This window comes from Pteropus alecto, unplaced genomic scaffold (assembly GCF_000325575.1).
Source record: "Pteropus alecto unplaced genomic scaffold, ASM32557v1 scaffold125, whole genome shotgun sequence".
In the NCBI taxonomy this organism is placed as follows: domain Eukaryota; kingdom Metazoa; phylum Chordata; class Mammalia; order Chiroptera; family Pteropodidae; genus Pteropus; species Pteropus alecto.
In genome coordinates this window covers 6,952,160-6,978,020 of record NW_006436888.1, presented here as the reverse complement: position 1 = coordinate 6,978,020, position 25,861 = coordinate 6,952,160, and the positions used below count along the sequence as shown (strand labels likewise).

General features: G+C 39.4%; 1 protein-coding gene across 3 annotated transcripts in view; it reads right to left on the bottom strand.

Moving 5' to 3' along the window:
- RERE (arginine-glutamic acid dipeptide repeats) overlaps positions 1–25,861 on the bottom strand; it is a 367,252-nt gene that overhangs the window by 177,354 nt on the left and 164,037 nt on the right. For 2 of the 3 annotated variants that reach the window (XM_015591356.2, XM_015591354.2), the window contains exon 4: positions 21,937–22,062. The exons of the other annotated variant lie outside the window; for it this stretch is intronic. In XM_015591356.2, coding sequence (XP_015446842.1) covers positions 21,937–22,062 — 126 coding nt within the window. The remainder of the gene's footprint in view (positions 1–21,936; positions 22,063–25,861) is intronic. 3 annotated transcript variants of the gene reach the window in all.

Genomic DNA, 25,861 nt, shown 5'->3' with positions numbered 1-25,861 from the left:
AACATGGATGAGATGGCAGAGGAATTTCACTCTTGTTTTTATCAATTAGCCTCTTGTAAAACTGGTTTCATTACGCATTTCGTAAGTGGCAGACCCTATGGACAATGAGAATGAAGCCTCCCCCGTGGTTACCTGGAGAATTAGGATGGATGAGGGCTCAGCAGAAGAAACTGAAGTATGTACTGGCTGTGTAGTCTGAAACGTACAGTGTGCTGTTATTTGAACATTTAAAACATGGAGGGAGAATACGGAGCGCGCTGGCTGCTTCGTGAAAAATACTTTTTTTTTTTTTTTACTCTTTTCTAATCATAATTGGTGGTGGCAGTAACAGTACTGGTAATCTGAGACTATTGTCAGGGTAAGGCAAGATAAAGAAAAATAATTATGAGATATTCCCATTCTGTCATTCCTGTGCCCCAGAGAACCAGGAAAAAAGGAGATACAAATGGAATATCGATGAGGTTAAATAAAAAACTCTATAATCCTGAATTTGAATTAGAAAATATCAGTATGATTTATAAAGTAAAACAGATAATATTTCCTAGCTCTGTTCACTGAAATTCTCACAATTATAATTAATATATAAACCAAAAGATTAGGAATAATGACCAACCCTGGTGCAACGAGACCCAAATGGCCCCGACTATGCTCTTGAAATATCATTTCTTACTAAAAGAAACCAGTGATTCCAGAAGAAATGCTGGTTCTCGGCATGCCGTAGGGAATGTACCAAATGAGGATGGGGCATCTAGGCACCCAGATAACAAGGACACCATCAGATCACAAGGGTCATGTCAAAAAGGGCTGAGTAGCCGCTTGAAGAGGCTCCCACCAGCCACATGAAACAAACTGAGCCTCACTAAAGATTAAGAATTGCAATCATCTGAAACCCATCAAACAGGTTTAAAGGTACCCAATGCAGTATTTGAAAATAGAGTAAATAAAGAGAAAGAAGGATAAGTTTTTATCCTGTCTTTCCTACATAAACTGTAAAATTGGGTAACTAAATAGCAGATGACAGGGAGCACTGCCATATAAAAATATTCTAGTTAATAAATGAAAGTGAAATGATAGAATCTCATAATTTTCCAACTCCCAAGGAATTAATGGAATAAGTAATAACATAAAAAAAGAACAAAAAACAGACATAATGTGCCTCTGGGTAAAAGTACACTGCACCATCTGTAATCTTGCCCAAATGGATGAGACTCAAGTCTGACCAAACCTCCGGATCCAGCTACTAATGTTCAAGAAACAGAGGGGACATTTGGGAAATAAAACTATAAAAGAACATAAAGAAAGTGCTGTACTTTAAAAGTGAGGGCCGTGGTAGTTAATTTTGTAGGGAAGGAGGGGACTGTCGCTGCAGAGAAACTGGAAGATGGCTGCAAAGTCCCATTTCTTGACCGGAAAGGTTGTTAAATATTATAATTCATTAAACTATACATATGCTTTGTGTGGTTGTATTTGTGTTTTATAATAAAGATTTTTTTTTTTCAAGAAAACACTAACAACATATTTAACCCATACTGCATAAGAACAGGCATTAGCTAAAGCTCTGGTAACCTGAGAAGAAAACTCAGGAGAAGGGGAGAACACCTAAAGGACAAGTGTCATCATGACAAAGGTAAATGAACTTCATGCCTCAGACAGATTTCAGCTGGAGACCAGATGCCACAGATGCTCTACACACAGCAGATAAAAGATGTATTTTACCAATGTTCACAAATTTATACATTTCATAATTATGTGGTTTCTAGCTAAAAGACAAAATAGCAACCAAACCAAAAGAACTAAATTAGAAAATGTATGTAAGGAAATAGAAACAAGATATAAGAAAGCAGCTGGAATTGTCACAGGAGTCTACAAAAGGAATAAATAGCTGCTTAGCATATACTAAACAAGCTCTTCCTAGTCTGGATCGATCAGAATGACATCCCTGCAGTAAGAATGCAGGACAGGACACTAAAATTTAAGGACAATTTTGAAATATAAACAAATAAAACAGAACATGAGAGAACTAGCGTCAAATTATTATACTCATAACAAACGCCACAGCTGCTGCTGATGGAATAAACTCCTACCCAGTCTCTGGGTCTCGAAAACCTGAAACTAAGGATTCCTAATCTCCTTCTCTCACGCATCTAACATAGTCAATGATCAAGAAACCTGGATATCCTGTCTCCAGTGTCTTACTCAGCCGCCCTCTACAGACTCTAGTACAGGGAAAAAGCACAGGCTTTAAAATTACAGAGACCTAGGTTCAAAATCTGACTGTCAATATACTATATGACATTAGAAAAATTACTTAACTTCTGAGCCTCCATTCGAAATCTGCGAACAGAATCATTTCTACCTTCCGTTAGAAAACACTCCAAGGAGTCCTCAGTGCATATAGCACAGAGCTCTAATTATTCCACTGAATTTTGTTCCCTCTCTACAATATAGACTGGTAGACAGCAAGGACATATTTTTTGCTGCACAGCAGATAAATGTTGCGTGATAACTTCAAGCTTTGCCCTTCCCTTCCCATTTGCACTACTAGCATCTTCCATCAGGCCCTCATTCTGGTTCATCTGGGCTATTTTAGTAGCTTCCTAATGAGTTCTATCTCTAATCTAATTTTCTGAAAGCACAGTTCTGATCATACACTCATCTGCTTAAAAACCATCCATGGTTCCCCAATGCCTAACAAAATCCAGTTTCTCAGCACGGCCTTCAGAGTTCGGCATATCTTTCCAGCTCTATCTCAAACCGCTCCCTTGACCAAACCAAGCCAGACTCCAATATTCGATGATAATATTCTGCCTCTATCCTTTGTCTAAAAACCTTTTCTGTTCTCCAGTCAAAATCCTTCCAACCCTTCAAGACTCAGTTCAAAAGCTACCACCACTTTGGGGCACCCCAGCCCAAGTCTTACCCTCAGAAAGCACACTCACACTTCTCCAAGACCTTAATCTCTGCAGTGTGTGTGGTGACCCCTGACATGCATGTTTCATCTCTCCTACTTGTCTTGAACCACTTGAGTACAGAGGCTATATTTTCTTCATATTATTACACTAAACAAATATTTATTAAGCTCTTAGTATGTGCCACTGGATAGCCCTGGAGATACAGCAATAAACAAAATAGGCAAACATCCCCTCCCTCCGCCATAGAGCTGGCCATTCTTGAGGGGGAGATTAATTCATATCTCCTTTCTGCTACACAGGGGACTTAGTGTTATGCACACAGTATTCATTTAATGAATGTTGATTTGAATGAACTGTACAGAAACACTAAAAAAACACCACCACCACCACACTGGAGTAATTTAAAGTAAATCATTGAAAACCCTCATTTAAACTCCAACCTACAAATCTGGAATATTCTAATACTTCTCTAATACATGTTCCAGAAACATGTCTGCCTCTTTTAAAATTCATCAAAGTCCCTAAAAGGTAACTGAGCTAGAGGAGTCCCCAGACCCGCCCTTCTTACACCCACTTCTAAGGGCAGTTGCCCTGTCCAGTCTCTCTGGGTGGCCATGCTTTGTTTTGTGTGACTCTGGCCTAGAGCCTACAGATAACTATATGAAGTGTGACCACCTCCCAAAAGACAGAAAATCCCTGAGCAACCAACAACACATATGGTCCAGGATAAAAAGTTAATCTCTGCCTAACTCCTTCCGCAACTTCAAATGGCAAATAAGTAACACCAGTTAAAGTGGAGTTCCAGATACAAAGATGCCATAAGGTGGTGACAGGCCCTTTATTTCTCTATCTTTCAAACAAACTCTTTATAAACTGAAATCCAAATCATCCCTCAATTGCAAACAGGGGCCCAGAGCTTCTCTCACGGAACCTCCCTTTGACCATCTTCCATGCTAATAGCCAAAATGCACCACCTCAGAACATGGCTTAAGATATCACTACCCCAGATTAAAATCAGATCATTAGTTTGCTAAATCATAAATATTGGAATGGAAATGAATGGAAATTCATTTACTCATTCATTCAATGACTATTAAATAGTCACAGAATAAGACAGATGAGGTGTTTGCTCTCAGAGAGTTTTGTACTACTGGGGAAAGGAAACCAACAAATAAACCAATGAAATAATTTCAGATGATAATCAATGTCATAAAACAATAAAGACATTATACCTGGGTGACATCTTGGAAAATGAAGAAGGAAAGGGAATGAGGCCATGGACAGGGTGGTCAAAACAACAGTCTGGAGTCCATGATATTTGTGTTGAGATTTGAAGGGTAAAGAGCCAGCCAGCCATACAGAAGGAATCCATCGAATCAAGAAACAGAGCTCGCTCCACACCGCAGAGTACTGGGGGCCACAGAGAAAAGTCAGAAATGTTTAAAACATACTTGTTCTCTCAAAAAGTTTAAAATCCACTTAGGGAGGCAAATGAACTCGTGAAACAAATTTCGTGAAACTGCACGAAAGCCAGAGAAGCCCTGAGGGCGGAGGGGATACCGGGAACCGCTTGCGGCCTCCAGGTCGCGCTCACCCAAAGGCCAAGCTCCTCTACTCAGGATTCCGATCCTGATGCCGCTGGGGAAAGCACGTAAACTATGCCTTTAAATTTTTCAAAGTGAAACCTGAAATTTTTCTAGTCTTACTTAGTTCACACTTCCAAAGGCAACATGAAGGCAATGCTTCCAGGCAGCAGGGTAAACATCGGAAAAATCTAATCCTCAAATTACATTTTGCTAATCTGGAAAAATCTAATCCTCAAATTACATTTCCTCCACTCAACTATAAGGTGACTTGACTTCTCACTCCTGCAGCCTCCTCTGCCATGCTGCTTCCCTACCACTGACCACAGGCCTGGACTTACCCAGAATCTTCTAGCAGTTTCTCTTTCTGGAAACAGTTCAAGAACTGCCGAGTAGAAAGAGCTGCCAACCAATTAGTCTCCAAACTATCCTGACTCAACTGTTTCGTTCTGTCAGTGTGTGAGGCAACTGAAACTTATTCAGCTATTTCCGATGTTAAGAAGCGAGCATGAGCTTTCCAACTGTTTGCAAAGGAGAAAGCCAGCAGACCTCTCCAACTGAGACTCTGGAGAGCTGCAATAGAGTCCCGTGGGCTTGACATCCGATCCACTATGTTGTGTGTGTCCCAACTTTCACAGGGCAGCAAAAAGGTAAAGAACAAGCCACCTGTGCTGGCAGATAAGGCAAGTTTTTCTTTACGTGTAACTCTGTGGTATGAAGAGGATTTTCTAGAGCAAAACATGAGAAAAAGGTACATGTTCTTCAAACAGAATAGTCAAGCGGAAGATGATGAGAAAGCAAGGGAGTCCAGACCCTCCCCGCAGCTACTGACCACGTGTGACCAAGGTAGGTTTTCTCACTGATGGTGAACAGCAAACGACCATCAGCACTATCTTCACTGATTAAAGGGAAAATGCCAGCTGCTATGTCAAATGAAAAGCCAAGCACAACCACCCACTGTCAATGCCAAAGTGTCCAGGAAAGCCCGTTAATGGAGCCTGCCCACCACCTTCCCACAGTTCAAACCCAGCCACTGTGACTAACACTACCCACGCGATGAGAACTACAGTTAGTGGGAAGTGTCTCCACCTAGAACCCACTGCCCACTCCCTCCCTCCACTGCCCCATATCTGTAAAAGCCAGCTCTGAATCCACCAGTTCATCAGGATGCCTCCTCCTCAACTTCAACCATCAGACAGGTTCTACCACTCTGTGCCTCCTCCGCATGCAGCCCTACCATGACAGACACAGGCTGTCCAGCTGCTGTGAGGACATCTACTTATGCCCTGCGTCCCCCGCAAGCCTTTGCACATGCTGTGGGTAAGAATTCAGATTTTCTCTATCATTCCGTTTTTAATCCCTTCTTCTAAAGGTGTCTAATACCAAATGCTACCTCATAAGAGGGTTTAATACACTTTGGGCTTAACACAAAACTACTGCAATGCCAACGTGAAGTATTGCATTCACAGTGATGGCATTTTATCATACTTCTCAATGAAACAGGATAATGAAATTAAGATTTAAAAACACAAAATTCAACTAAATCACAGGCCACTTCGTTCCTATAAACTTGTCTTTTAAAACTCTCCCTACAATTTCCACCCATTATGCATTTACACACAATATACAAAAGAAGATCCTGCCTATTCTGAACCAGTAAAAAAGGTGTACCTTTTAAAAATCATCTTTGCAAAGAGTTCTCCTTCCACATTTTATCCTAGGAGAATCAAACTTAATCGTTTTTTTGCATGAAAATGATACATGTTGGTTTAAGATGAGGTTTTAGTTACAGTTGTAACTAAATTCACAAATTTAGTTCTAAATTATGAAAATATAAATAAATTTAAAGTCTGCTGAAGATGTTCTTTTGCACAAATGATAACCATATAATCTCTGACATCATTTTATTCTGCTTTTGGCACTCGAGCAAGTTTTTGTGTCGGAGGTCCGCGACAGATCTCCTGATGGCTGCAGGCCCTGGGGTCATGGCCACTCAGGAACCGGGCTGCATTTATGGATCCGACCCCGTGCTGAATGGTGCTGACCAGGGTTTCAGACATGTCCAGCTGGGGCAGAGATGACCAGCTGCCTAAGTCGACTTCCGTTCTCCTTTAATAATAATGGAGCCCCTATACCACTGCAGCACAGCCAAAAGCAACTGCAGCCTCCCCTGCAGATCCGTGTAAAGCAAAGTTGTTAGGCAAGGCACAGGCAGCACTCTGGACCGGGCCTGCCTTAGCTATGTGCCCTCTTCCTCCGGCCGCCTGGCTGCAGTGAAGAACCGAGTATTGCTTTTTTAAAACAATTAAAATGTGGCAATGTGAAACATCCATAAAAGCTTCTAAACAATTACTTTCAGTCTCTGTATTTATCTCATGATGGACTAGCAATAAACAGTTCAGTCTGTGGGCCTTGGTTTGAATAACGCTGCCCTAGAGCTCAGATAGCAACGGCCACCTGTGACCATGAGGAGACCTGAGAATGGAAACCTTCACTCAGGACCACAGAGCAGACGGCAGGAAACTAGCTATCTGAGGGTCGTGGTCACTCTACCAAACCTGGATGGCACACCCTGGAAGACACTTTGTTTTATATGAGAATACAGACTTTTTAGCACTGTGAATTGGGTTTTTAGTACATAGAGCCAATCTCGATAACAGATACTCTATATTTACAAACAACTATAAAATTTTCAAATTACCTCTTTTCTCACATGAAAATAGCGCTGTGAAGTAAGTAGAACAACTATTCTCAATTTGACAGATATGGACACCAATATCCTAAAAGATGAAATACCGTGCCTAAAGTAACACATCACTGATAGTAGAACTGAAAAGAGAAGCCAACTGGCTTACTCTCTCCATAAGAGCCATCCGCCTCAGTGAATGAAATTACTTCATCATGATCATAAGTAAAATCTATGAATGATCAGGGGTATACTCACAACAAATAACATCAAGTGCGTATGCCACTGGGTAGAAAGACACAACAAAAATGCCATGGTCAACCAGTGAAGACAAAACTGAATTTAATGGCTGTGGTCAGAGTGCACTGCATCTTACAGTAGTAACAGAGCATTGGTAAAAAGGTGATGAAGAGGCAGAAATCACAGACAATATTATAATTTAGCCAGCAATGTAGCAACTGAACGAAGAGTAAATAATACATATCATATTAGTTTAGGTTATGACATAAACCCTCAAACCCCAGCCTCAAATAAAGTGTGAAACACTAATATACTTCATCTAGATGAAAACAGAATTTGTCAATAAGCAATAATGTTTCTTAAAAATAGTTTGGGTAATAATGTCATGGTAATAATAATAATAATAATAATAATAATGTCTTTTAATATAAATAAGACTTCTGAGAATCCTGTTAATCAGATGAGTTCTGTCACAACCCTTCTTTCAATGGTGAGGAAGTATGGCACAGAGCCACGCCACTCACTTCCCAGGATGCCCTTGTGAGCAGACACATATTCCTATTATTAAACAGCTGATCATTATCAGCCATGTTGTCTGTAACTGTGAACTCATTTTTATTTGGGTAAATTTTCTTTGCCAATGTAGGTTTCAAATGTTTTATTTCATCAACAACAAACATAAAGTACTTCCCACAGCATTACTTATCTGTTAAATACTAACTTAAAAGAAAAGTCATACTTTTCATTAAATGCAGATTAAAAGGCTCTTCTGCTGTCCTGAATATTACTTTTTTTGAAAACTAAAAAATATAAGAAAAATTTGGTCTTGAATTTAATGTATTATGTATATTTAAACCTTTCAAATTTTCTCTCCAGATATAAGCCAAAAAAATTTAAAAATGCCAAAGAAAAAAACAAGCTGAAAAAACATTTAATTGTCCCTAGTAAACATAAAATTCCTCAAGGATCATTAGTGAGTATGAGTTCTTACGAGGAATACCTGTTACTGCACTATACAAGAAACAATTGGGAAGGAGGTGGGAGATTATAGAGAGACATCAGCATAGCTGTAGATAGAGATATATACAATATACACCAGCTCAAAATAATATAGGAAAGGAAAGAGTAATTCCCCACTAACTGCAAACCACACTCAACTCTTGTGGCATAAAGCCATAATGAAGAAGAAAAGAAAGCTCTGGAGTGACTCCTTCAGGGGAATTATCCTCAAAATTTTATACTCGCTCAGTGGTCAGCAAACTAGAGGCCCACGGGCTATACCCAGCCCACCACCTATTTCTGGAGTTTTACTGGAACACACCCATGCTGTCACGCACTGTCTATGGCCGAGCTGAGTAGCTGCCACGGAGAAGAAAAAAGTGAAAACATTACTGTCTGGCCCTTTAGAGAAAAAGCTTGCCACCCTGGGTGCAGAAAGCATCTGTCAGTAAGTAATAACGTTACTAATTAGCTACCTGAGCAGAGGCACAAAATAAGATGGGACTTCTCTGGGTACTGGTAGGAATGAGCCTTTTGCTTCATAAATGTCTTGGTGTGTATGTATATGTAGTTTTAGTTTGAGATATAAGATCTGCCTAGAAAACAGTTGATCCAGGCATGAAACATCTCCAACAAGTATGCCAGACACGAACTAGCCCATGATTTAGAAATCTACTGAACTGCATTGATATGTTATTTCCCTTACAGAGAAAACCCAATTTGAATAACAAATTTCTCTAATGAATTAACTTCAGAGATTTATGATAAATTATGTGATGTATCTTTGGAAACAATGCTGACACAGAGTATGTGACAGAGCTCAGGCACCACCACTCCCAAAAACGATCTGAGAGAACTTTCAAGGTCAATACTCCTAAAGGTCAAAATCATCAATAAACATGACAGATACCCATGGTATGTATTAGTTAAAAGGGAAAGTTATCTAGGTTTCACCTTGCTGCTTCCATTGGTGCTTAACCATTTAATTTGTACTAATGTTAATTTTTAAACAAGCATTTGAATTTTCAAAAAAATTCATGTTGCTCCATGTAAATGCGATCTCTAAAACAATAACCCAAACAAAAAGCCAATGGGAAGAAAAAAATATGTAAAACTAGAGAACTAAGAATAAAAATCATCATGTTAAAATTCCATAACTAAAAGATACAAAGGAATCTGTCCTGCAATATCACTGTTATACGGTTACTACAGAAAAAAGAATAATCTCCTCAGCACAGGCCTTCTTAGTCAGAGTCAAAGCAGCGTCATACACTCACATGCACACACGGGAGACGTGATATGACGTGGACAATAATCAGGTCTGTAAAGCATGGGAGTTTCACTGTAATTTTATATATAAACATTTCACTGGATTTCTTTAATGATCACACTTGTTGGCAGTTTTCAGTCCATCTTCTAGAAGACCCCATTCTTCTGCTCAATTCACTGCCTGGTATTCAGCAGTCACTATGAGGTTAATTGTATTTTCTCAAGAAACAGGAGGAAAGTGTCATTTCATCCAGGCAGGAAAAAGGACCAAAGGTTGTCTAGGTCTCGGCCCTTCTGCCTTTCTCCCCAATATATAAAAGGGTAATATGTCTCTTTCAGATAAAGCAATATGCTCAGAAGAATTTCAACTGCATCAAATGCAGCTTAGACTGTGTTCTCCAGATTACTGTGACAGGACACGAGTGTGTATTCTAAAGATTTCCTCACTGGGATTACAAAGTGTACAGCAAATCGGTCTGCTATAATGCCAGTTGTCTTCTGCTCCTAGACAGATCACCACCCGTGTCCTTACTCATTCAACCAAAATGAACCAGACAGGAAGCAGAAGCTGTGGATCTGGTCAGGGAAACAGCCAACAACCAACACACAATACACTGCAAAAAGCAGCACAACAAAAGATCAGGCCAGGCAGAAAGAGAGCAGAAGAGAAAGTGATTAAGCACCTGAAGGAAGACCAGGCTGCCTACCGCAAGCGACAGGTGGGACCTAAAGGGCATTCCCGGGCCGCCAGCATATACGAAATCATGGAGCTGGGCGTGGGGTGGGCGTGGGGTGGGCGTGAAGTTCAGAAGCAGCATCTCTCTCTCCAGAGCTTCTCTCACACTAGAACCCAGCCTGAGGTTCGCTGTTCCGGGTGTGCTCCCCCCACCAGAGCCCCTCCACGGCAGCTGCGTGCCCACCGGGCTAGTTCCACGCTCGTGAGCCACTTCCAAGGCTCTGGACTTGACCGCTCGGTTTTCAAAGACCTCGCTCTCTTTCCACCCTTTCTTCATTAGTCTCTCTTCCCTCTCAGCCCTCTCCCCTCCACTCTAGAGAAAAGAATTTTTAAATGTGATCAGTTTTCCAGGGAAGCAGAAGTGTGATTTTATACTCTTCTTTAGCCTCACCTCACGGTTCCGCTACAGGGACTAACATCTCTCAATAGAGCTTTGTCAAGCTCACCATGTTCTTCGTGAGGCTGAATCAAAAAATCTTTCCTAAACAGCACTGTCTCCATCAAAAGAATATAAATATGCCATGTCGCCAGTGCGGAAGCACTGCGGCAGAGTCCTGGCCTCCCTCAGACTGCAGAAGGGCGGGGGGTTTCCAACTTCGCCGAGAAGATTCCAGTTGTGCCAGTCCAGTGTCCTAGTCCAGTTACACTTCCCCGTGTAACCTCTCCCAATCTGAGAGGTGATGTCAAAGAACTACTGGCAGAGGCTCCTCCTCCTCTTCGCTCCCGAGCCACTGTCACACGACTGGCCCTAAAACGGCACAGTGCTAGCTTCTCTCCTCTCCCACCGAAGCTCACAAGCTGGGGCTGCTTTCTTTCACAATTGGTTGGCTGAAATCACAGCAGCCACCCAACAAATTAATCCCCCACCCCCTTTAAAAGCCAACATTAAAAAGAAATAGGCAAATTAACTTCTTGTATGATTTTCTTTATAAGAGGAGAATATAAAACAGCGTAATCGATGTGTCAGGTTGACATAATATGCCAAATGCATTTGATGTTTGCTAAGACTTATTGCTAAAATAATCTGTTAAACACCCACTCACAGCTACAAAAGAAAACAAGCAAAACAAACAAAAAATCAAGGTTAAAAAAATGTTGTATATGTGCTCAAAACTGCTTAATAACCCCAAAAGATACAAAGCCACTTAGGCAAAAGTGAATCACACAACTATTCAAGAGCATCACAAAATGGAAGGGAATTATCCAAAGGGCTCCTCTGGCCAACTGAATAATTTTCATACAGAACGCCTAGCAAACATCCCCATGCTGCTGACAAACCACCAGCTGAGGCAAATCTCAGATAATGAAACATTGCAAGAAGGGCTCTTTTCAATAATTTAGCCCATCGAGGAGTGAGCATTGATTCTTGTTTTCGGCCGAAGGAGAGTGTTATCTTCAGCCTTACAGCTCAGTGACAACACCAGAGAATTTAATCACAGTGCCTTTCCTGCCATTCAATCCTTAAACTGTCACCTTGCTGTTTTTTGTCATTCCTCATCTATTTCTAGAGAACCCCTAGTCTCATGGATGTGTCTTCCCTACTTAACCCATAGGAACCGCAGCAGCATTTCAAGTTCTACAGATTAAACATGTCTGTCAATTATCACGTGCCAGCTGTTTTCCTTTTAAGTAATTTTCACAATGCATCAGATATCGTTCTGCATTCCTATCTTGTTTGTGAACAAATATGCTCAATATCTCAAGAGCAGATTGATAGTCAATCACATGACAAGTGCGCCAATCTCTGGACATCTGTGGACATCCCTAATACATCCAAGACGTACTAACAAAAGGGAAAGCAGTAGGTATCAGCCACTATTTCCCCATTCCACCATGAAAGGCCAGAAAATCCCTAAACTTTCAGGAAAAATTAACTAGATATTAAATTTAGCAATAATCCTAATTTCTGAGTATTTCTGCATCTTTATATACCCAAAAAAATTCAAAACAAAAAAACATTTAGACTGAAAACAAGCCAATGATTTCTGATTCAAGAACAAATCAAACTGCTGTCATCCCTGACAGAATGTTCTACACTCCAGTCACATTACCCTCACACTCCACCACTGTTATCCGACTTTCAATGCCTTGTCGTGGACAACGAGCTCCGCCTTCCACTGAGTGTGTGACAGTGGAAGCTGGGGGCAGACGTTCCTGCTGCTAATCTGCCTTTGGATCCAGGTACCATAATCCTAAGGCCTTAAGGTCCCAAAGCGCCACACGCCTCTTCTATTACGGGACACCAAAGGCATTTCACAGCTATCTTCTTAGGTCCTTCTGCTTCTTCCTCCAAACTATAAGTTGTTACGAGGCCCTGGGGCAGTGCAGCAGCACCCTCCGTTAGATTCCCACAGCAAGGAGAACCTCTGCAAAGAAGCTGCAACCAAGGGCAGCAGCCTCACAACCAACAACACGTCCCTCTGTGCGGAGATGAGGCACCTCTCTGCTGTAAGAGCACAGCAAGCTCCCCGCTAATAGAGATTCAAAAGGCCAGACATCAAATAAATGAAAACAAAACATAATTAAGCAGCCTTACGCTATGTTAGCTAAAAAGCTGATAAAAACGTCCATTCAGGTATATGCTATATGAGCTCCACAAGCCCAGAAGAACTGAAACAGGTAATGGAAAAAAAAAAAAAACTTGAACCATATATTTATATCTAATTGCTAAAATAATCGCCAGGAATACTCTCCTGGTCCCAAACTCTCTCATTTTCATGGGAGGTGGAAAGCAAGGTGGAAAGACACCCAACAGTCACTTCTTTCTAAAAAAAATAAATAAACATGCCTACTAGGTTTTTCTGGCCAGTAGTGGCCAATCTCTCTTGACTGTATTAAATGCTATACTCTGTGGTGGTCCCATTCAGTCATGTTTAATGTGTTCTTTTAAAAAGAATACTTCTTTACTTGAATAATAAAAAGTATAATAATAATATGCTTTTTTTCCCCTGACTTGTACATGAAACAAACCAGTAAGTCAGTGGTTAAGGAGCAACTTCTCAGAGCCAGAAGCTGTTCTGGTGCTGCAAACAAAACAGCGGGGGAAACGCTGCCCCTTCACTCAGTCGAGCCAAAAGGAAACCGTGGACGTAAAGCAGCCAAGGCACGACGTCAGGGACACTGGCCGACTGTTTCTCATGCAGAGGAGCAAGAGATGCAAGGTTGGGAGAAGGAGAAGGCTAATTTTTATATTTATTTCAATCTGTATCTTAAATTTTTTAACACTCACTTTCTGGATTATCTATTTTGTAATTTCAGTAACAGTTAAGTGCTATACAATTTTGAGTCTGAATAAGTTTACATACAATCGAATAACTAGTTCTACAATTATCACAAGCTAGTAAGTAAACAAGATAAACGCAATATGCTACATTTGTGCCAAGTAAGGGCAAAGTCACATCATAGCAAAATACACTTAAGACAGGTTTCTCAGTGATGACAGAAATGAAAGCGATAAAAAAAACTGAGTTATCACAAAGAACCCAGAAGTCTAAACATGCTATCCATGATTCCCCGGTCCCCAATAATCTGGCCATAAGCAGTCAGTAGCTAATTTATGTCAAAAGTGGCTATCTCATTTCAGCAAAACGTCGTCACCCATTCTACTAAATTAACGTGGTAGTTAGAAGTTTATTAGTTTCGCAGTTTGGTCTGAATTAATTTGTAAATTGTCTCTGAAGGCTGTGTTAGGGATATAAACGTGCAGATTGTACCTAATTTGTGTATTGGAGAAGGTGGGAAATTAAGTAATATGGAAGAGTCACAAAAACCATTTTTTTTAGGTTTGAGAAACATAGAGGTCCTGGAACTGCACCAAAAGTTCTACATCCAGCAAAGGACATGACCAGATCTGCGTTCACCACAGTCACTGGGTGGAAGCCAGACTTCCATGCGCTAAAGCTGGCTGCGCATCAGGATCTCCCGGGAATCCTCGGAAAAACTACGGCTTCCTGGGCCTTACTCCAGAACCACTGAAGCGATATTCTGGGTTTACAAGTGAGGAAACTGAGGTACAGAGACTAAGTCATTTGATCATTAGCAAATGTTGCCAACATCAATCAAACTAATATCGTAATTCCAACAGTAAAAATGTGCATTTTTTTAAATCACATCCATGCATGATCTATTACTTCTAAGTAGCTTTTCTTTTCCGTCCTCTGGAGCCTAAAAATGGAACAAAAGACTATCACAGATTTTTCCTCTTTCTACAAAAAAAATGGAAAATTCATAGCCATTGCATTGCCTTAAAACACACACACACACACACACACACACACACACACACACACACACACACACACATCTGAGGCCTCAAAAGTTCTCTTCCAACCCCACCGATCTCTTTCTTTCCTTCCTTCCCTCTTCTTTCCTTTCTTTCCCTCTTTCCTTCCTTTTCTCCCTCTCTTTCACTCTACTCAAAAATCCCAAATTTAATGATAGGAAAATGCTGGTCTATTTTTCAAAGAAAAAGCAATTGAGTTTGAGTAAAGAAATTTTTAAAAATTTAAAAGGTGACATTCTGCAACTGCCACAGAGATTCAGTGTGTGGAAACTCGGTGAAAAACAGGACATTACATGGCCTCAAAGTTTCTCCCTATAAATTATTTATTAATTACAAAAGGAAGGTTAACAACATATCCAAGTCATCAAAGTCAACTTCACCAATAATGTGACAAATGTTATCATGTGTCCTGTAATGAAAGGCACTTAGGACGCCATAACAGTCCTGCCTAAAATGCATAACCTAAATCTAATAAATAGGTAACAGAGAACTACAAAAAAAAAAATGGACTGTACTCTTTAAAAACATGCCAGTGCCATAAGTGACCAAGGAAAGGCAAAGGACTGACTCAGAATAAAGGAGACTAAAGAGACATGGCAGCTGAAAGTGTGCTGTGGAATTGGATACTAGGCCAGAAAAACAACTTGCTATAGAAGGCACTGTTGAGACAAATGGCAAAATGTGTCTATGGAATAGATTAGTATTGCAGCACTGTTAAATTTCCTGATTTTTATAACTACACAGTGGCTATATAAAGGAATGTCCTTGTTCTTACAAAATACATGCTCAAGTATTTAGGGAGTAAAAACTCCAGATGCCTGCATTTTCCTCTCAATTCAGAACAATGGAACAGAAGAGAGAGCCCAGAAATAGAGCCACATAAATATAGTCAACTGATCTTTGACAAAGGAGCAAAGGCAACACAATAGAGAAAAGATAGTTTCTCAGTAAATGGTACTGAACAATTGGACATCCACATGAAAAAGAAATCTAGACAGTGGCATTATAAACATGTCCAAACCTACAGAATGTACATCATAAAGACTAAACCCAAATGTTCACTCTGAATGATAATGATGTGTTAGTGTAGGTTCATCAGCTATTACCTGTGTACCACTCTGGTGGGGATGGTGATGGGGGCGGCTGTGCACGTGAGGGAGCTGGGAGGTCAGGTATGGGAACTCTCTGTGCATTCCACTCAATTTTGCTGTGAACCTAAAACTGCTCTAAAAAATAAAACCTATTTTTTAAAAAAATGGCAAGTATCTGATAGACAATCTAATTGTAAAACATGAGACCAAAGATAAAAACAGAAAATATCAACTTCCAGGCATGAGACATAATTTCTATAGACTCTGAAAAGGGTTGATTAACCTTAAGTGTATTAATATAAACTTCATTCCAGTCCCTAAGAAAAATCTGGTACTTCATTGAAAGCCTTAACATTTATGAGATATTGCCACCGAAAATACTATGACATCCTAAAATGAGGGCGAACACTATAAACAAAGTTAACATAAACAAAACTGCAAGCTCTACTTCTATGTGCTGACACAAGTTTGGCAATTTATACCATGTATTAGTAAAACTAATTCCGGAGAACTTGTAAAGCCTGGAACTCCAATATTTGCTTAGTTTTCAAAAAGTATGAAGCAGCCCAAAAAAAGCAAGGTTGAAAGGCCTAAGTTATAAAGCGTGATGCACTATCCCGGAAAGAAAAGGAAGCTCAATAAAACTTAGAAGTAATCAATGCATTTCACACAGACCTGTGGTAACAAAAAGAATACCTAAATAGTAGGCAGTTTTATAAAATCATAAGGTTAATCAAAGGTTATTCAAATCTATGTTCTGAAAATGTGGTTTGATGCCCTTTTTGTTAAAAAAGAGATAAGTATGATGGAAAGAGTCTTAGGAACAAACTGGCTAACAATTAGCTCTTATGGGAAAGCAGGGCATAAAAACAATTGTTCCAAGGGAAAGGAATTCACCTGCAAACAGGGCATATGCTCTTTACAGCTGATACTGGTTGGGTGGGTGTTTTAAGAATTTTTTAAACTTGCTACATTAAAATCCAACAGCTATTAATCACCATTCACTTAGGGTAGTTGGAATAATTCAAGCATTTGTATTGGCAATTTTTCTAAAAATTCAGTCATTTTAACATCTTTACTTACAATCAAAAGTAAAAAGCAATAGTCATTTCTGGCATACTTAACATCGACTGGGGAGGCCACGGTAAATGCTGAAGAAGCAGGATATCCTCAAAAACCCCTACACAGCTCAACAAGCAACCAGATTAGAGTTCTTTATAAGCAACAAATAGATAAAAAATATAACAAGCTTTACTTTCAAAATAGCATTTTCAAATAAATGTTCGCTTTTCATTATTAAATGGTAGTGAACAAAGTATGAAAAGCATCAGTGTTCAAAATGATACTTAAAAACGATAAATGTCTTACATAAGAAAAATAATACTGTTTTAGCACTCTCTTGACATACAGTCACAAAAGCTTAAACTAGATACGAAGCAAAAAGTTATTAGCTTTTAGAGAAGTAAACGGCATATCGCATGGGCGGCTTTAAGAACGGGCGTGATGGGTGGAGGGAAGTCGCTAGAAGCGGTGGAAAGAGCACTGACCAGAGACGCCCCCGGAGACCTGGCTTCTGGCCTGCACAGCCCCGCGTGAACCAGGAGGTCTGGGTAAAGCCACTGGGCCCCAGCTTCCTGGTCTGTGTTCATGGAACAGGTGTGTCTAGATCACGGGAGTGGATTTATTCCAAGGAAAAGGCAAAGCCCAGTTTCTTACAAGCACCAAATTTTGCCTGGAACAAACACACCCAAGACTGACAAACACAACAAACCACAGGAATTATTTTTCAAATGTATAAATAGTTAACCCTTGAACAACATGTTTGAACCGCACAGGTCCACTTATACTTGGATTTTTTTCAATAAATACCTGTATTAATTTTGATCCTCAGATGAAGAGGGCTGACTGTATGTATACGTTGGTCTACACCATTTTAAACAGGGGACTTGAGTGTCCTTGGATTCTGGTATCGGCAGGGGATCCTGGAACCAATCCCCAACAGATATCAAAAGAAACTTAAGTTTTAGAGGAGTCAAAAGTAACACACAAATTTTCGACTGCTGGGGGGCCCTAACCCCCACTTTGTTCAAGGTCAACTGTAGATGCTATTAATAGGAATGAAAAAGAAATTCATAGTAACTGTTGGTCATGCATCTTTTAAACAAAAGAGCACTAAAGATATAACCACCACAAGTGCTAACAGGAAAACGAAATGTACTGATACTAAAAAGGGGTCTCGCACCGTACTGTTACCACCGCGTTCACCCGCTCAGGGTGAGGGCCAGCCTGTAAAAATGTCAGGGGCAGAAGCCTTCTACTCCACCAAGTGAAGGAGTAGCATGTAAGCTCAGGAATTCTGGAGCAGAGTGCAGGCAGAGGCAGGTACCACTGCAGGGTCACTGAGAGCACAGAAGTCACATGAGACCAGCGAAGATTACAGAAGACCAGGGTGCGCTGGCAGTGCTAAACGGCAGGCCCACCACTCCGTAGAGACAGGCTTTCATACCAATGCAAACTTCACGTTTTCTCATCTGCAAAATTAAATAAATATCACAGCTTGCCGTGGAAATCAATGGGTCAAAAGAGCAGCAGGTTGCCTGGGCACAAGTTAAATGCTCAAGGTTAGTTTACCTCTTAACAAACAGCTAGCTGATTTGAGGTTTTAAATGACCCACCAGTTCTCAATCTTCATTTTTAACTTTTTTTCCAACATTTAAAAATCTACTGATTTTTAATCCATGGTTGAACACTACTCTCTCCAGAAAACTGCACATACCTATAATACTTTGCAAGCAATTTCAGGAAGTTCACAGCCCCTCTTAAACTCAGAGATCACCTAGGGGCCCATGGACCTCAGAGTAAGATTGTCTAGAAAACTAATAAATTATCTAAAACCTGAGGTTTGCATAACAGGAGTCTATGTGATAACAGGTAATGCTTAATGAATGCTTATTCTATGCTTAATAACATGCTAAGCAATTTAAGGAATTACTTCATTAATCTTTGCAACAACCATCTGAGGTAGATGGTAATATTATACCCATTTTCTTTCTAAGTGAGAAAACCAAGGGTTAGAAAGGTTAATTAACATGTCCCGAGTTAAACAGAAACATGTCAAGAGAAAAAATATGTTCTATAGAAGATAATGCACCAAAAACAAAACCGATGGTTAAAAAAAAAATGATTGAAATAAAGCAGCTCAACCCACTGTTACAGTACTGTCTTATACATGGTGGTCACTTGGCAGAGGTCTTAAATGCACGAAAAGACATGACTAAAAATAAAAATGCTAAATAACTAAATCCCCTAACTAGCTCTCCGAGTGAGGAAGAGGCTAGGTGTAGCCAGTAAGAACTCCAGAGCTGCAACCCTGACAGTAGAAACAATGTGCATTTCAAGTCTCTTTAAACGGCTACACCTTTTCTGCTTTGCACAGTGTCTCCGTGGCACCATTTAAACCACCTTACAGTGGATCGGTGTGGGTGGGGGGTCGTCGCTGAGTCGTCCATGGACGATCTGGGCGATGTTTTCCTTGCCATCTCACCTCCCTCACTACCCCCGAACCACCAATAAACAGCACGTCTGTGAGAAAACATCCAAGCTAACAGATTCTCAGTAACAAGGAAAAATGCTGCCTTCATAACACGAACAGTTCAAAAATGAACGAATAAGCTAAAAATTTATAAAATTAAATCTTATAAGTTAATGCCATCATTACTGTAGAAACAGAGATCACATATACCTGAATATGCAAAGAAAGCTAAATTATGATGCAATCAATGCTATCCTATAAAAACTAAATTAACAAAAATACTCTATTAGGGAAGACATCTGGTGTATCATGGCAAGAAACGTTAATGATATTGTCTGCAACCCTGTAATCAATTTTTTCTCCCAGCAGCTCTCTCATTACACTGTATTAGATCTGTGTGCCTGCAGAATTTATGAGAGCTCCACACATGGGGGGAAGCTTTGCCAACTGGATCCTATTCAAACCCAGCTCAAATGACTTTGGCAGCATGAAGCGTTGTTAAAGAACAATCAATACAGTTAGCTTTATGCAGCATCATGTTGACTGAAAGGAAATTTATCAGCTTATTACAGAATCTTCTCAAACCTCCATATGATGGTATCTCAGTACATAACCAATCATAAACTTATTTAAATCCTCAGTGAGTGCTCGCTTCGGCAGCACACATACTAAAATTAAATCCTCAGTGAGCACAATACTTTTCCTGCTAAAAAATTAAATACTGGTCATCGCGAATGCTGACAGAAAAAGCTTACTAAAAATCGATGTTATTGTGGGGAAATTTTTAAATCTATTCAGCAAATCCTGGTTAGTGAATACTGTGGTAAATGAAACAGTCTAGCAATAATATCCATACTGATTAGAGAACAAAGTAAAAAAAAAAATCAACCTGAAAGACAAAAACCATTTCTTAGATACATAAGGAAACGATGTATCTAAGGCTGAAGCTTTTGAGATAGGAAGTCAAGTTGGGACTCTGCTAATTTGTCCCTTAAAATGTCAATCTCTCTCTCCAGGGATTAAAATTAGACTTTTATCTGCTACATTGGGTTTTATCTTCCGCTGTGAATTCTAGGGCTTTCATAACATGAACTTTTTTTTTCCGGTCTAATTCTTGATAACTTACATGAAATTGTTTGACGATAATTCCTGATTTTGTTACAATAATTAATATCCCGTATCTATTGTCTTGGTCCGCTCCGTTTTATACATGGACGACAGCCTTAGCCACCCAATTGGAACTTTCACGGTCTTTCCCCACTCCATACTTTCCAGTGAAGCTTAAGTAGTGATTTGCAGGGAATAAAAAAGCCTACAAAGGCTCTCTTCTGCCTATCACAGAAAATCATGCCTTTTCTAACCTTTAAGATCCTTCACGATCTGGCCCCATTTTATACCCCATCTCTGCCTCCCAAGACTCACTAACCTGTGCTCTTCATGGACGTCCTGCGGTCATCTTCTCACAACTGTCAGCTTCACCAGGCTCACTGCCTATGCTGCTTATAGGAACAGGCTGACATGTACACCTAAAGGGGTCGGTCCTCCGCTCTGCCTGTCCGCATGTTACTGATGTATCAAAAACATACCCAGCTCCTCAAAACCTACCTACCTGCACAAAACTTTCCAAGTGCTATAGCCCATCTGGAGCACTCTTTTTTTTATCTCAAGATTATTACAGTCTACACTGCAAGTGAACAATTCATAATATGTTGCCAGTACCTTATAGTGTGCATCCGCATCTGTGATGGCTATTTTGTGTTAGTTCCTAGCTGAGTATGAGCGTGAGCCCCACAGTCAGATTACATACGAGAGGAAGACAGGTCTTAAACTTCTTTAGTGATTAACAGCAGTTGATCAGAATAATAAACACCTGTCTTTCAGAAAACTTTACCATTAAATCCTCACAAAAGAAGGAAAAGGAAGACTGCTTTTAGAAAGGGCGAGATATATGACAAAACAGCCCTCATGGATCACTAACAGCAGGTCCTGTGTTCTAAGGGATACCGCACTAAAGACATTTCATCTTGCTGTGTCTCACACGCATCCCACATTACCACAGGTAACAGAGGAATCACCAGGGTACAGCTGAGAGCACTAAATCTATACCCCAATCCACGGCTTTCAAATGTTTTATTCTATATCTGGCATTGCAGAAAAGCCCAGCTACTTCTAAACAATACTCTACATCACCTGAGAGGACAGCACCCAAAGTAGTTTATATTCATGGGCCGTGACGCCCAATGGTCCTGGGGATATGCGCATTCCATACTTGGTCTCAAACTTACCCCCTTTTTTCCCCATTTCAGTTGCCAACATCCATACTCGCTGCTGATTGCCAGCTCCTGCTCCTTGCAGCAGCCCAGCATGCTCTCTGCTGGTGCCAAAATACCCTATACCACCAAACCCCACTAACTTCTGGAACTGTCCTAGAGGGGTAAGGCAAGTCCCGTATTTTGCTTCCTCTGTGCATGTACTTGTTACTCCTTTAAAAACACATACAATACAGCACATTTTTAAAGGGGCTCTGGGGAGGGAGGTAATATTCCTATTTTATACCCTATGGGATATAAAATATTGACAGCTTTTAAAAACGGGATTCTCCTTACCCCTACAGGCCCTCTCCCGGCTTCAGAAAGATGCTGTGGTGGCTGTGACGCCACCGGCAGAGAGCATGCTGGGGGGTCACACAAAGCAGGAGTTGGAGATCTGCAACAGGCCTGGGAGTTGTGGACCTAAAAAAGAAAAGAGTTTTAAGTTAACGTGCCCATTGTCCCCTCACACCCTGGTTACTGGGGGCACTCAGCACACAAGCAAGTGTCTGCACAGATCCTTTAGCAGATGGCCTCTGAAATATCAGAGGAATGATCTGCTCCACCACTGAAGTTAAACCTTCTGCACTACTCAAAGTTGTTTCCTTAGCTCGGCATGAACAAACATACGACCCTTCTGGCTTTATACTTTAATCTGGATCTTGTCATAAAGCAGTATGGTGTGTGCCCCTCAAAATAACCAAGTTAAGATGACACGGTGCCAAAGCACAGTGACAGTGGCATGCTTTTGCTTATTAAAAACAAAATTTCAGTAGTGTCAGATAAACACAACTGTAAAATGAACCACAAGTGGACAAACTGAGCTTTCAGAAGAGTTTCTAATGAGTGAGGCTAGAGTTGTAAGACACATACTTAATAAGGAAATATTCAAGGCATTAGGGGTGTCAAAGAAAGATCCTACCATCTTCTCAAAGTCCTAGTTTATTCTGTAAAGGTAAAGACAAGGTAAAAGATAAAGGAATTAATACCAGAGGAAAAAAAGATACCATTCAAATGAGTTTTAATTTTCTCACAATGCCATTCAAATGAGTTTTAATTTTCTCACAAAAGGTAAGTATAACGAACAGGCACAGAGCATAAAGTTTAAGAAAGAAATTACTTCTTTTAGGAGCAAAATCAGTTTGGTATGGATCACTTTTTTTAAAGAAACTGAGAAAATTTAAAACCAGCAGAAGATGAGAGAGCAACTTCTGAAAGCCAGCACAGTCCTTACAAGTATCAAAAAAGATACCTCAGATAATAGGTTGAATGTTTCCCTTCAAATATTCTAGAGTACATGTTTCCCAAAAAAACTAACCAATTCAATTTCATGAGGTTTTAAATGAAATAAAACTACCACAAAATCCAAATGCTCATATAAGAATCTGTTCTTCAAGTTGTTTAAAAATTACAGATAAGCAAACTTTTTAATATTAAATCATTTTTAGGGAGCCCTGTTACATATAATTCCTTTAGAGAAGCAAAGAATCACTAATTTCTTGTAATCCAAGATTTAATATGCTCCATTAACTACTGATTTTTGTATGTCTCTTTTAAAACAAACAAAAAAGACAAATCCTAAGAAAATAAACTAATATTGGGAACACCTTTATCATGGTTTTCTTTTTCTTTTCTTTCCCCTCAGATCACCCTCTAGAGCACATGCTGAGCTCTATGCTTTCTGCACAGCCTCGGACCCCCGCTACACCTCAGTGATGGCATATGATCAAATCGAGTGTTAGTAGCCACAACTTTCTCTACCACATACCTCCCTCCTCCCCATACAACACTGCAAATTCCAAAATCAAAGGTTCAATTGTACACTAGAATGTACAGCATACTCAATGTTTTTTACCATAAGCATCAAATAAAAATGAATTTCTGATTAATCTCCTGCACTAGGAATTCAAATAATCAGACCACTCAAATCCTTATTTATTCAAATCAAGGGTTTTAAACAAAAGACACCTAGTAAAGCATTTCTAAGCACCTTAGCATTATTTTAAATATGCGAGAGTTCAAGTAATTATTAAAACATTTTAAGCATTAAAAAAGGCATCATTTTAAAGCATATCACTGTTCTTATTTATGAATCAGAAAACAGTGACACTATCTCAGTTTATCTAATTTTCTTTCAGTTCTTCTAATGAATTTTTCTTGGACTATTCTGAGCTGATTCTTAACACAAACATCCACATACACATACAAATTACAAATTTCCAGTTCTAAGAAACAAAGTTTGAATTATAAGACTTAACCAATATTCTTGCATAGCAGCCTTCTGCAAATATCAAATTGTCTCTAACTTTCTTAAGCTCCTTTTTATCAAAAAAAAAAAAAAGAAAGAAAGAAAAAAGAAATTAGAATACATAGAGTCTTCTGCATTGAAAAAAATTCACATATAGAGAACAGGTTTAGTAAGTAACATTTTAGAAAAATATTTTGTGGAAATAAATACAATTAAGTAAAACTTTTCCTTAAGAGTCCTAAAGTCTAAATCAATTAGGACAAAATTAATTACCCAACTTCAGAGTAATTGTGAACCATTAAAACTTTAAATCCCACATGGTCTAATATGACTGTCAGTCACAAGTGAAAACAGACCGTTGAGAAGCTGAATAAATGGGGCCGATAAGATCCTCTGAGATTATTTATTTCTGAAGTCTCATTTTGATTTTCACTTATGTGAATACCACCCCCTCCATGTATAAGTTGATATTCATGTCATACAAAATGGTTGTGGTGATTCAAAATAACTTTTACTCCATAATTAAGGGGTGAATGTGCAGCAGATATCCAACATCAATCATATCAAACAATATCCAACAAACTCAAAGCTAACTGATTTCATCTTACTCTTGCTCTTAAAGAATTAAATAAAATTATAAACTTCAAATCTGCATGTGAAAAGAACATTTAGCCCTTGAACATATACAGCAGGTTTTCAAGTAACATTGTCTTATTCATCATCATGTCGTTATGAGACTGTTAAGATGCCTTAGGAATTTGACTCTTGTTTCTATGAATACTATTGTGGTAAAATTGGTTCATTATACATCACTTCTCTTAAATTCGCAGAACCTATGAATGATGTTGTGAAGACTTCCTGCATTCATTACTGCATTTATTCTTGGTGGCTTACTCCAAACACAGCATGGCGTAAGCCCAATCCCCCACTGTAGTTTATTACAATGCTTACAGACAGCAACTAAGCAACCATGGGCTTTATTTTAAATAAAGAAGGGAGGGGGAAGGTGAGGCCTCCAGAAAAATACTCTAGCAACCAAATCAGTAACATACATCTGTTCTTGGCTCAGAAATCACTGTCTAAGAAGCGTACTGTAGCAATGATGCACTCATTCCTGACAGGTGAGAACAACTAAATTCACAGAAGGGAACACAATCCCTTTTGAAGAACTGTCTCAGCTCTATATCCCATTATCTCTTTAAGTAATGCTTAATTCTTCACTTTACAAACTGAAAACGCTTGATAACAAACTTCAGGGTTTTCCTTTCATTAATCCAACACTATACTCGTGTCACAAAGCTCTAACTGGGTGGTAATGACCTTTTTGCAGGGAACATACCAAGAGAGTAAAGAGAAAAAGGAACTATAGCAAGAAATACTCAATTCTGCAGGCCTAACTTGAAAGACTATGAAAATAAAGAGAAAAACCACCACCGTTTCATACAGAAACAAATCATCATACTGTAAGGCATTTTTCATATCAGCTGGCTTTCTCTGGGATGTTAACATATAGACTAAGTCCTCTTTTATCTTTGCCAAAAGTCAGTAGTATACAAAATTCAAAACACATTATAATAATGCCTAAAAAAGATCTGACTTTGGCTATCCTCAGGTAAACTTCCTGAACAAAATATGAAACTGAGTTTTATTTTAAGAACAGAGTTTTAGAATTTAAGTATATAAAATACTACATACTGTAGGCTAACCAAAATACTACGCAGTTGCAAGCTTAACTAAAGACCAAGAAGCAGATCTCTTTGGCTTGTTTAACGAACAGAAGATTAATTTGTAATTAATGTATGCATTGTATCAAACTACTACAAAAGTTTTTTTTAACTTTATCCAGTGAAATTTTTCCCACTGAAATGTTACTTCATTCAATATTCAATAAATATCTATTGTGGACCTTGTATGGGCCAGGCAATGTGCTAAGTGCACAGTATACATCAATGAATAAAACAGGTGTGGTGCCTG